This window comes from Corvus moneduloides, chromosome 13 (genome assembly GCF_009650955.1).
Source record: "Corvus moneduloides isolate bCorMon1 chromosome 13, bCorMon1.pri, whole genome shotgun sequence".
Classification (NCBI taxonomy): Eukaryota; Metazoa; Chordata; class Aves; order Passeriformes; family Corvidae; genus Corvus; species Corvus moneduloides.
In genome coordinates this window covers 10,777,765-10,790,090 of record NC_045488.1, presented here as the reverse complement: position 1 = coordinate 10,790,090, position 12,326 = coordinate 10,777,765, and the positions used below count along the sequence as shown (strand labels likewise).

Sequence of the window (12,326 nt, the reverse complement as noted above, 5' to 3'; positions counted from 1 at the left end):
AACGAGACTGTGTGGCCCAAAACACTGAGCTGGTGAAGGCTCAGCTCCCAGCTGTTTATCACAAGTGAAATACCAAATCATACAAAGTCTCAGAAAGTTGTATAATTTGAAAGAACAAACAACTGAAGCAAAATTTGGTTGTAAATCTTTATTAATAGAAACACATTCTTTCTGAAGGACTAAAATTCAGTAGTGTAAGATCCATGACAACTTGCACTAGGTACCACAATTTCACTGATGAATACATACGGATTTCATAACAGAAGTTTAAATGCCCAGCGGAGAAATTAAAATATGAAAGTGATCCTTGCTGTTCTGTTACTCAGCTAATTCAACATTTTCACATACTTCAAACATAGGTACAGTGTGTGCTAACTGAAATATTGTGTAAATAGTGCTCAACTCTCCTGAGTAAAGTAGGCTGTGCTTCTCCCAAAGAGGAGTTGTATCACGGCTCTTGTTGACAGAACACAATTTGTGAAATGCAGTGTGGAGCTTGTACTGCTTCTTTGTTAAAGTCTCCTTTTAACACTTACTTCCTTTCCTCTGCAGTAACAAGCACTGGGTCCATATCACAAACCTTCTGGTGTTTGTTACTTATAATATATATAAAATAATTTTTTGGAGGGTTCATATTGTTTTACAGTAGAAAAAGATAAATAGTAACATGGCACTAAGCTAATCTCCGCTTCAGTGTCTGTTCCGGATTGCTGGCATTGCTCTGCAGTGCCCTGGGGCAGTGGCAGTTGGGAAACAACCTGTTCACAACCACAGTACAGTTTAGAGTGAACTTCCTGTACATTTCAAAACTGGATTAAAGAGGCCAGAGGAATCTGGGATAAGCTACGGGAGGCTCGGTGTGAAGACAGACATGCTGAAATAAAGTCAGCTGAGCCAAAGGTTTCCAGGTGAGACAGCAGAGGACCTGAAATGTGGGGGGAGCTTCTCTTTGTTGGTGGTGGTGGTGGTGGTAGTTAAAGCAAGCAAACAGAAAAGGGTCCTTCAAACCCTGTGTGGGATCTCCCTTACTAAGACTTGATATGTGCTATCTAAATAATACAGTTTATTTGCCCCACTGTTCCATCCCACCAGGGGCCAGTCAAACCATACACACCAACTTCTCTGCTGGACCCCTACATGCAGGTAGAAAAGCAATTTTGCTGCCTTGCTGAAGGCTATAAATACAGGAGCCACAGCCCTGCCAGGATGGATCAGAGGGGCCCCATCTCCCATGAGAGTTCCATATTCTCCCTTTGCATGGGTGGGATGGAGTTCTGTTGGGGTTCACATGCCGGGGAAAGCTGGTACCTACGCTCCCTTGTTATGTTTCAGTGCTTGCTCTACCAACCAGGAAAGCATTTCTGCCCTCAGTGGCAGTTTCCTTTCCCTAATGAGTGGATAGATGTGTTGCTACAGGAATACACATTGCTATGGTCCACACAGAGCTCCTATTCTGTTAAGGCTCAACTAGAAACAGACTTAAGTTGGTAGCATTTAAATCAGCATTAGCTACTTCCAGTTTTAATTCTGCACCATTAATAATGCTGCAGAAGAAAAGGGGGGGTATGTGCTGAGCAAGTTTATCCCAGTGGTTGATAAACACCCAAACACTGCAGAGTGGTCTCCAACTGTGCCTCCTCCTGCCATCAAGACGCATCCCAGGAACAGCACAGGCCAGCTAAGAGCATATCCCAACATCAGAAGCCCTATCTGCATGCAATATTGAAAGAGCAAATCTCCAATTAAAAGATAAAACACTATTTCTAGTTAGTGCTGCTCCACTGATTATAAGCATATCATATGCAGATAATAGGATTTCTTTCTCATATGCTGGTTGACAGGATACAAGTTTAAATGCCCAATGGTAAATGCCATGCATAGATGATGGAAAGGGAACAAAATCCAGTATAAGGGAATGTTACCTGAATTCACTATGAAATCATGAAATCTAGCGTGGTCATTTCATTTTACAAAATTCTTTGCATTACAGTGGGTAAAACCATAAGAATTAGAGGCTTGTCTTGTCCTTAAGTGAGATAAGAAAGCATTGCAGTCCTCCTTCACTTCATCTTTCTCTTCTTTGGTCCAAGGTGCTGTTTCCTTTGCTTGTAGAGGTGACGGAAGTTTACAAATATCCCTGGAAAAGAATGAAGTGTTTAGGTAGGATGTCATTTCATCTCTTTAATGCTAAATGGCTGTACTGGATTTAAAAAGCAATAACAGAACCCAACCAACCCACCACACAACAAATTATTTAGGGGCGTGTATAGCAGTGAAAGCTCATGCAAGTGTTTTCTTGCTGGGTGAGGCAGGAGTTGCTGCACAGGCTGTTTGGTAAAGGGCTGCTCAGAAGGTTGGTTTGTTGCCTTTAAGAAGTTGTGACACCAGCTGTGCAGAGCTAAGGAGGATGAACCATGTATTTCAGGGTGAAACTCGATTGAAGGGTGGCTTTAAGCAATGTCTGTGAGCAGGAGAAATCTAGTGAAAGCTCAGTTTAAAATTCCAGGTTAGATTGTGATGAGCTGTGGTTACCCAGAGTACTGGGTGTGGGTACAAGGAAGTTAAATTTTGTTTACAAATGTAACACCAAAACCCACATATGTATGAAGCACCTGTTCATCTTTAAATATACTATTTAAAGAGACTTCTATATTGTTTCCTGGAAAAACATGACTTCATGTTGCATTTGTGATTATACTTCAATGTTTAACTAAATTACTTTAATTCGAAATTTTATTTAGATTGCCACTAAATCATTCCAAAGCTCAAATATCCCATAAAAGGTGAAACTAAGTATGCTATGGTTATAAATGCATGTAAAAATTATTCTTTTAACCCAAGTTTATGCTGCTACTTTGTTACCAAGATCACCTTTTTGGAGGGCTAATCAGAGCTCATTGGAGGTGTGTTCCCCTCCATCACTGACAAATTTACATGAACAATCCACAAGGATAATGCTTAACCTCAAGCAATTTTGTGTTGCCATGGTCCCCAAGATGCAGGAATTTAATTTTCTCTGAAAAATCAAGTTATGCAGGGGAAACTGGCCTTTTTATTTCAATACTGAAAAATACAATTAAAGACTTACCTAAAAACAAGGCTATAAGATATATTTGAAGCACAAATGGAAACTGGATTGTGACGTTCAGTGGATTTGGCAATCCCAGACTAAATTTCCCTGTTTCACTGAAGATTGGAATGGATTGAACAATACAGACAGCTGAAAGCAGAAGGTCACCATTATTACCAAGCACAGATAAAATATACAATCACCCAGCCCACACCAACTATTTCAGCATAGTCCCTTCTTATTTGCCAGTGCTGATTAATGACAGCAATTTTGAAGGTGTTGAACATGCAATAATAGGGTGAGAAGCACCTGGCTGAGGGGGCACAGCAGTGAGCCTGCCTGGTGAGACACTGCTCTCACACACAGCTGCAGCCCCAGGGCCTGTGCCAGCAGGATTTGCCATCCAGAAATACCCCCACCAATGAAACAGGCACAGTCCTCCCCCTACTTGGCATTGGGCAATGCCCAAAGCTCCTCCTGGCTCACAGACATGGGTTTGCAACACAGGAATAAGCTCCTGCCTGTCCTCTGCAGTGATTTACAAGATAATATCAAGACCTGGGAGCTGGTGTGAACCCAGGCCAGGCTGAGCAAGTCAGGCCCCGCAGACAAAGGTTTGGGTCAGTAGAGGGAAGTGAGCACTGGCATCCTGTGCAGCTTGTTCTTGTTCCACTTGTTCATGCAATGTTTTGTTGCTTTTACTCCCCCCTCCAGAAAGAGTCTTTCCTCCATAACAAAGACTTCTTTTCACATCAAATTGAAAATAATATTTGATTCAGTGTGAAAGACAAAATGCTTATATTTGGTTCACCTCAAAGCAAATCTATTTATCTGTTGTTCTATTTTACTATTTTAAGTCCAGTTACCAAAAAAGAGATTGAGTTATTTGTCCAGCCTCGAATTCATTATTTAGTAAACTGTGTTTTAAGGAGATACCTTCTGCCAAGCCCCCTAAGGGGTAGAGGGGGATCCAGATAGTGTAACGGAGCCAGGTGAGCGGTTTCCATTCAATTCCAATGCAGGAAAGCATGTAATAGGGGTACCTACAGCCAGTGCAGTGTGAGGAGAAACAAACAGTTTAAAATGGAAACTACTACTAAAATTAGTCTTGTGTATATACACTCTGTGGCCAACACAATTCCCAGATGACACAAGAATATTCAAGGCATTGTCCCTATGGATGACGATGGACACACGGTTGTTCGGCAGTTTACAGAGCTCAGGCCATTATTCTGAACACAGGGATGAAGGCAACTGCCTGGCTGCCTAATAAACCTTTCAAAATAACTTCTTTTCAAAGATAAAGACCTCATTTAACAATGGAAATTCAAAGCAACAAACCCCTCAAGGAATCAAGCAACAGGGCAGTATTACTTTAAGACTCCAGCCCTGCCTCAGCCTTTGGCAGATCAAGGAAGGCTGTGACAGTCCATGACTTAAGGAGCTTTTACCCTCTGGGGCCAATGCACTGGTGCCACTCTTCCAAAAAATATGAAGATCAAAATCTTCTTCACAGAGTTCTTGGGAACAACCACTTTGTTCTGTGCACACCTGGTAGGAGGAAAATCCCACCTACCTGAACAGCTCAGTGATACTCCAGAAATAAAATATGAAGAACACCACAGGTTTGCTCTGCATTTCCTCCAAGCTTCCAAGGATAACAAACAAAACGAAGTTTCTTCCAAATACCTGTTAAAGAAAAACATATTAAGGAATGTTCACGCTTCATCAAAAGAAAGGGCAAGTCCTTGCTGTCAGAAACATATCTACTCTTCACACATTTGAGCACACAACTAACTCACAGCTGAGCTGTGACCTGCTTCTTACAAGTAGGCATCTTGCTCTGTATTTAGGTACAATCCAAGGGACCCAGTCTTAAATCATCCACCCTCATTTTTATGCACAACAACCACAACCAGAATAAAAAGGGCACTGGCACCAAATCAAAATCATGTACTTTTCATCAACTTCTTGCTTTTGCTGTCCTGCACTCTCTTACCCAGATGATGGAAGGAGACAGACAGCCTGACACAGCCAAGTCTAGGAAGCATGGATTCCTGCCTCTTGAATAAGAAATCCTCTAGTCCAGTACCAGTGAGGTTGCATCACTTATTTTAGGACAGTCTCAACATTTGTGTAAAATAAACATTTACTTTAAACTTAAGAGCAAGGAGAAGAATTTAAAAATATTACCTGCACTACAGCAGGTATCAGCGGTGATCTGACCAGTCCTATTAGTGAATTCATGATCTCCATTAATGCTAGGGTCTGACAGAAATACATCATATCAGAAATCGTGTGAAATGTGTCATAGAAGGAATCTGTAAGACACAAGAAACCAACCATTTTAGAGAAAAAATGAATTTCCATGCTCAGGAAGCTGGTGCAGTAGCACAGCTTATGATAACAGGATTCTAGCTGTATTTGAGAAAAACATGATGCATAATTATGTAAGTTCTTTATAGGCCTTATCTTGAACTCACAGCAGTTGGGCCAGAAACACTACTCCATTTCACACACAGAAGGATCAAGGGCTATTTCAGTAATTGCTTTACCAAAAAAAGCAATAGTGCTGTACCTCAACAGAATGGATTGTTCTTGCTTCAAAACCAAAATATTCTGTCCAGATCATTTTCAAAAACATTAACATTGCAGTGAGCAAGACATTTTGCTTCAGCTGATTTTGTTAGAAGTGATCCTGGCAGAGCACAAGTATCATTCACTGAGTGCACAGCTGTGATTACAAGGGGACAGTATTTTCCTGCCCTTGACACTTTGATGACCTTTGAAAGGCTTTCATTGTGCTCTTTGGCAATGCATTCATGGTTTTGTTCCTAAATATGTCTCCCTTTAGATTTTGCTATTTAAAAAGTCTTAAAAACAACACTGAAAATCAACTCGAACCCTCCAATATAAATAAAATAGTGCTCATTACTTGCCTTTTCCTAAGATGAACAGTCGTACTGTCATGTTCACAAAAATCCAAGAGAATCCCAAAAACTGTACAAGGTTATACATGATTAAGTATCCCTTCTTCAGGTGTTTGAAAGCTAGAAATCAAGAATAAACACATCAGGTGAGCAGAGTACAATGGTAATAGAGCTGCAAACCAGGCTTTCTGAGAATAAAGCTTACAAGGAAAAGGGAAGTTACTGATTGTGATAAAAGCATTGTCGGGTGCACTGGGGGGTTCTGCTTTTGCCATCATCTGCCAGAACTCAATTCCTGCTAGTCAGATTTTTGACATTCCTTGGAAACTTCATTCCATTTTTATTAAATTTCTAATAGCTCACAATACAAAGATCCCCCTCCAAGACACACCAAGTCACTCAAAACTGCTCATTAAGAGTTGAGGTTCACAAAGAGTGAACAAACTTTCTAAATCCCACTTTACCCACTAAAAAGATGCAGTTACTTACGGTCCTTTGGGACTCTGGATTCTATTTTCATTTTGTTAATCTTTTCTTCTTCCTTAAGATGAAGGATAAGGTTTTAAAGACTTACTGTAATTAGCAAGTGATTTGTTAATTGTTAATTGTTAATTAAGTGATTAGCTAGTGGGTTTAAAACTCAGCCAAGCAGCCAGTAGCTAGAAGGTTTAAATTTTCACCAGCGTAAAACAGCACATTCATCATCTAGAAATTATAGTACAGTAAAAGCCAGAGGGTGTTAACCAGTTATCCTGCCCTCACCATGTGTTTTGTTGTAGTAATTAGATGATTTTGCTGAAAAAGCCTCTGCTTTCTGTGTCAATTCTCAGTTATTACTGTGCTGTTTCTTACATGACCCACCAGCGACCTGAATGGAACAGAGAACATCCAGCCCAGGCTCTCTGCCTGCCCTTCCACTGCCCATGGCTCCTGGCACTGCAGTGCCCCTCTCTGCTCTGTGCTAAGCTCATGGCTGCAGAGGGGAACAGGGCAGTGTTTGTTGTAAAAGGGATTTGCAGGAATGTGGTCTGTTCAAGTCTTTTCCAAGTCAGTCTTGTACCTCCCCACCGCAGTAAGCTGCTCAAGCTCACCAGATGGTGTTGGGGTGGAATCCCTTCCTTCCAGACAGACAATGCCCAGGACTCAACCCTTTGGGCTCCAAATCACAGAGTGACATGATCCTCTGTGGATCAGGACACCGGGCAAGGGGTACATGCAAGGAGCCAGCACAGAGTCTCCAGTTCCAATTCTAACCAGAAATGTCCCAATTTCCAAATTCTTGCTCAAAATTTGTACCACTTAAACCAACTCTACATAGAACAGCAATAACAATCAGCCTTCCAGGCAACTGCTCGTAAATGAAGAATGCAGGTTCAGGCACAGGAGAACAGCTGTCCTTGCTTTGCTGTCCTTGCACAAGCCACAGGTGCCCACAGGACTGACCTTCTCCTTCAGCTCCATTTCAGCATCTGATTCGTCCAACCAGCGGTCGAAGTCAGGTGCCAGGAAGAGCGGGCGCTTTTCTTGTTTGGTGAGCCTCTCCCACCAGTTACTCTCTTTCTTCTGCACAGTGATGTTCAGCTGCCTTTGGGTCACCCTGCACACAGGCTGGAGGCAGACACAGGAGCACACATCAGCAAAAGTCCTAAGAAACAAGCTCTGAGACCCAAGTTGATACCCAAGTTCCCCTTATCAAGGAGGCAGGGATGACACAACTGCTGCAGCACAAACATCTCTCTGCCACCCAAGGCACAGAAACAAAGGGCAGTCCAGTTGAAGATGGCAGCTGTGATGGTTGCAGGATTTGATGAGCACCCTGCCTATATCCACTGCATCCCACCACAGAGCTAGCAAAGATCTCAGCACCAGCCTTCCCAGGCAGAATTCCTGATCTTGGCTTTAGACCTTTTGCACTTAGTACTGTGAGCCACCCACCTCCTCTAACAAGCAGTAAAAATAACACTGCCAGCAGCCATACGCACATGTCTAAACAGGGGACCCCATGTGACACCTGCTGCAGTGAGAGGAGGAGCTAAGAGCCTTAGGAAACACCTAGAGACAAGATGAGCTGATGGACCGGGCAGTGTGGTCACTGCCACCCCAAAAGGCCTCTCTACCTGCAGAGTGACAGCCCACAACATTGTCACCTTGGAGCCCACCCTTCTGCCACCACCGCGGCTGCTCCGCATGGCACTGCCTCTCAGACCAGCTGAAATTGCTGCATGAGCTGTACTCTTAACTGAGCATGTTACTCCAGCTCTGCTCTGTCAAGGCTGGCTGGATGCTCCTCAGACATCTGAAGGCTGCAGCTGTAATTTACAGCTACTACACCTCGTCCTTGCCTGCCAGAGGCTCTATCTCTCACTGCTGGCCAGCCTGGCACCAGCAAGGGGAACTCATGGTGCACATCAAAATTGTGATACTTCCTGGTCCTGAACATCTGTAGTTACACAGAGTTCAGTCTGTTCTCCAGTCCCTCCACAGTGACTCAGATTGATGACTTTTGGAAGGAGGCTGCTCTGCAGAGGCAAGGACTTGCCTTCCAGGCCTGGCTCACAGCAGAGCCCGTGTCTGCCAGCACAGGAGACAGGAACAGGCAGAGACAGGCACCTCTCCCACACTGTGGGCCGGGCAGATGACAAGGCAGTCACCAGACCCTGGAACCAAGAGCTGTTCACTGTCTGCCACTCCACATCTGGCAGGAGCCACACCAGAAATGTGCCTGCAGACAGAGCCTTGAAATTTGCCCTCCGATGGTCTCGTTCCCTGTTCAAAGAGCAGAGGTGAAGGGTGGCTCCTGGTCTGACTGTAGCTATCCCAAATTAGGCCAGGAATAAGCAGCACAAATCCTGCCCCAGGAGCAAAGCCCAAGTTCTCCTGTGCTCCTAACAGCTCTGAGAGGGAGGGACAGACCTCACAGCCACCTGTGAGTAACACAGAGGGACAGCTCTTTGAGCCAAACTCTTTCAGCTCAGACTGCAACAGGAATTAAGGACAGACTTCTCCAACAGGAGCCACAACATATCACAACCTAAGAAATCTGCACATGCCAGAAACATGAACTCTCCTGACTCTCTTCTTTTGTCCAGCTACAGAAGAAGCCAGAAAACATCACATTTGAGTGCACAATGTTCCCCTGATCTCCAGTCAAGACTGCATCAGACAATGCGTTGTCAGATTCTCTCATTATTTTGCTGCTTTAAATCCTTTTAAAATTTACAACTGCTGTGTAACAAGTGATACAAGCGTCTACTAAAGCTGGTCCATGCGAGCACCAGCTCCAGTGAAGTGATTTGCATGAAGACAAGACAATGGCAGAGAGGACTGCCACAGAGCTGGCTGTTACAGAGTTACCAGGAAAATTTAAACAGTATATTGGGAACTTTATGCACAGCCATTTTCCTTTCAACATTACTTTTTCTTTGCAAGAATGAGAAAAGTAAAAATACCTACTTTAGGCTCGACCGGCTCGAGGAACTCAATCTCAAATTCATAGATGTTGTCTCCTTTGGCACCATGACCCTGGGCTAAAAGACAAGACTTGACAGTCAGTGTGAGGTTCCACACACTCCACCTGCAAAGGATGCTTTGTACACAGAAATATTCAGCACTTATTCACAGCACTTTCTTCCTGCCTTCCTGGGAGGCAAGACGAAACAGTAACAGGGAAGACACCAAAATGTTGCTTGGAGGACCAGATGCAGGAGTCAGCAGCTAAAGTTGCTGCAAGTCTGCACCATGCTGGAAAAGGGTCCCTGCTGCACGAAAGCCGCGTGTGAAATTCCCAAAAGAGGGGCTCAAAAGGCTGCTCATGGATAACTCAAATCCAGCTGAAAATCTCCTGCCTTTGGAGGATCCAGCCTCTGCATGATGGAGCACCCAGGGAGATGGGTGCTGCGGGGTGTGTAGGAGGGTGATGTGGTGATGTTGGCTGTGCCAACAGCAGGAGGGCACTTACCAGGGTTCATTTATCATCTCCCACATTGATCCTGTCCCCGGAAGGACTCCAAAACCGTGCACACTGTGTTTAATTTCCAGCCTTCCACACCGTAAACTGATCCCAATCGAGAACACGATGCGCAACACCCTCCTATCAAATGGCCTGGCTGCGGCTCACCAGGGAGGCAGCAGCTCCTAATGAGGCATCTTTTAAAAATCCACCAAATAAAGGAGAAAACCCAATAAAACCAGTGACAGCAGATACTCAGTACTACCCAGCCATGCTAACCAGCACCAGCTCCATGGTGCTGGAATGTGCAGCTGTCCAGCTGCAAAAAACCCATCTTTCAGGGTGAGATCTGCTTTAGTTTCCAAATGGAGCACTAGTTCCTGATGTGGAGGCTTGATAACAAGTGCACACAAGGTCTTTGTGACAGGAGAAATTTCTGTGAGTTATCTCCAGGGTTTGGCTGGCCCGGGATGGGAAGGATGTATGGAAATACCACTGGTATTTAAATATGGGGAAGTTGGGGTTTTCTTGTTAGATAAGACAGGGCCTGTTGTGGTTACCAGGGCTGGAACACAGAGGGCTGTGGGTAGGAGTGTGGCGGATCTGAACATGCCCAGCACGGTGGCTCCTGCCACTGACGGGAACCAGGCACCCCACGGTGGGGACAACTGGGACAGCGGCAGCCCCGGGTGGGGGCCAGGCTTAGACCCCCTCCCGATGGAGCCCCTACCTCTGAAGTGCAGGACATTGTCGGTGATGGTGATGTCCGGGTTCTGCGGAGGGAGAACATGCATTAGTTGGCAGCTCACACACCCGCGGGGGTCAGTGCACCCACCTGGGGGCTCCCGCCGGCCCAACGCCTGCACAGCTTTCCCCGGACCCCCGCGCCCCGCTGCGAGACCCTCTCGGCTGCCGCTGCCCCCGAGGGGATCCGCGGGTGACTTCCCCTCGGGGGTCCCGCAGGTGAGTCTTTCCAGGGGTCCTGCAGGTGATTTCCCTCCGGGGGTCCCCCAGGTGAGTCTCCCCCCACACCCAATCCCCCACGGGTGTCCCCGCCCGGCGTCCCCCAGGTGTCACTCCCCGAGTGTCCGCAGGAGTCCCCTCCCAGGTGTCCCCAGGTCAGTCTGCCCCCCGCCCCCTGCAGGTGAGTCCCCCCGGGTGTCCCCGCATGTCCCCGCCGTGTCGCGGCCGTACCCGGACGTCGCTGAGGTCCACGCGCAGGAAGAGCTCGCGGTGCCGCTGTGCCCAGTGCACGTGCGGCCGCAGGCTGGGCCCCGCCATCGTCCCGGCCCGCACCGGCCCGCGGCGCCCCCGCGCCTGCGCACACCGACCCCCGCTGGGCGGGGCCCCCGCGCCTGCGCGGGCCGCTGGGGGTGGGTGCGGTGGCTATAGCCGAGCCCCCTCAGCGCCTGTGTCAGCCTTGTCGCTGACTGTCGTTGAATCACAGCGTCGTCTGGGGTGGGAAAGCCCTCCAGGATCAATTGTAACTATTCTCGGCACTGCCGAGGCCAACCACTAAGCCATGCCCTCGCATCCACGCGGCTTTGAAATCCCTCCAGTATGGGGACTTCACCACTGCCGCGGGCAGCCTGTGCCAGTGTTCCACAACCCTTTCTGTGAAGAAGTTTTCGCTAATATCCAAACTAAACCTTTCCTGGCACAACTTAAGGCCGTTTCCCTTGTCCTGTGACCTGTTACCTGGTGGAAGAGACCAGCCACATCTCAGCCATGACAGGAGAAGCTGATAAGAGGAGCTGTGTCTGCCTCATCCCTGGAAGTGTCCAAGGCCAGGTTTGATGGGGCTTGGAGCAACCTGATTTAGGTGGCCCTGCCCATGGTTGGAACTGGATGAGCTTTAAGGTCCTTTCCAACCCACACTATTCCATGATTCTATGATAGTAAGGCTAAAAAAGGATAGCATTTTTTACTTCAGTGTTGTTTCCAAAAAGGCTGCCCCTCACTCCCTCAGGAGCTTACACAAGGGCCCCTCGCCCATGGCCATCCTCATTCCAACAGCAAATCTATCCTCCCTCCAACCCATCTTGGCACGACCTCTCTCTCCCAGCCTCAGAGTCTTCCATGTGAATCTCTGGTGTGGAGACACCAGGTCCATGCCCCAGCCTGCCCCTGGATGGAGGATTTCCAACCTCTGCCAGCTCCTAGTGCTGTGAAGCTACCACAGAAGGTCGGGTGAGCTGTAGCAATGGTCCCCAGGAGGCTTTATTTCAGAACACAAACCTCACGGGCCCTTTGGGGAAGCGTGTGGGGAAAACCAGCCTCAGGTCCCAGTGTGACCTGGAGCTTCCACCTGCACGTGTGGAAGGGAGGGAGCACCTGCAGAAAAGTTATTTTTTCTGGTTTTTAGGGAGTCAAAAAA

At 46.6% G+C, this 12,326-nt stretch overlaps 1 protein-coding gene across 1 annotated transcript; it reads right to left on the bottom strand.

Moving 5' to 3' along the window:
* Positions 1-133: 133 nt before the first annotated feature.
* Positions 134-11,278, bottom strand: HACD3 (3-hydroxyacyl-CoA dehydratase 3). Its single transcript, XM_032123084.1, has 11 exons — positions 11,144-11,278; positions 10,680-10,722; positions 9,454-9,527; positions 7,444-7,608; positions 6,490-6,541; positions 6,010-6,120; positions 5,264-5,391; positions 4,647-4,759; positions 4,007-4,113; positions 3,089-3,220; positions 134-2,137 (listed from the first exon to the last, which is right to left on the bottom strand). Exons 1-11 carry the CDS (start codon positions 11,228-11,230, stop codon positions 2,061-2,063), a joined length of 1,089 nt encoding a protein of 362 aa, XP_031978975.1. The 5' UTR covers positions 11,231-11,278; the 3' UTR covers positions 134-2,060.
* Positions 11,279-12,326: the final 1,048 nt, after the last annotated feature.

Bases quoted from the DNA above. Each gene is read 5' to 3' on its own strand.
- HACD3 (XM_032123084.1), bottom strand. From the start codon at position 11,230: ATGGCGGGGCCCAGCCTGCGGCCGCACGTGCACTGGGCACAGCGGCAC. The intron at 10,723-11,143 runs GTACGGCCGCGA...CTCCCTCCGCAG, and splicing joins TGGACCTCAGCGACGTCCGG to AACCCGGACATCACCATCAC. The intron at 7,609-9,453 runs GTAGGTATTTTT...GTCTGCCTCCAG, and splicing joins TCGAGCCGGTCGAGCCTAAA to CCTGTGTGCAGGGTGACCCA.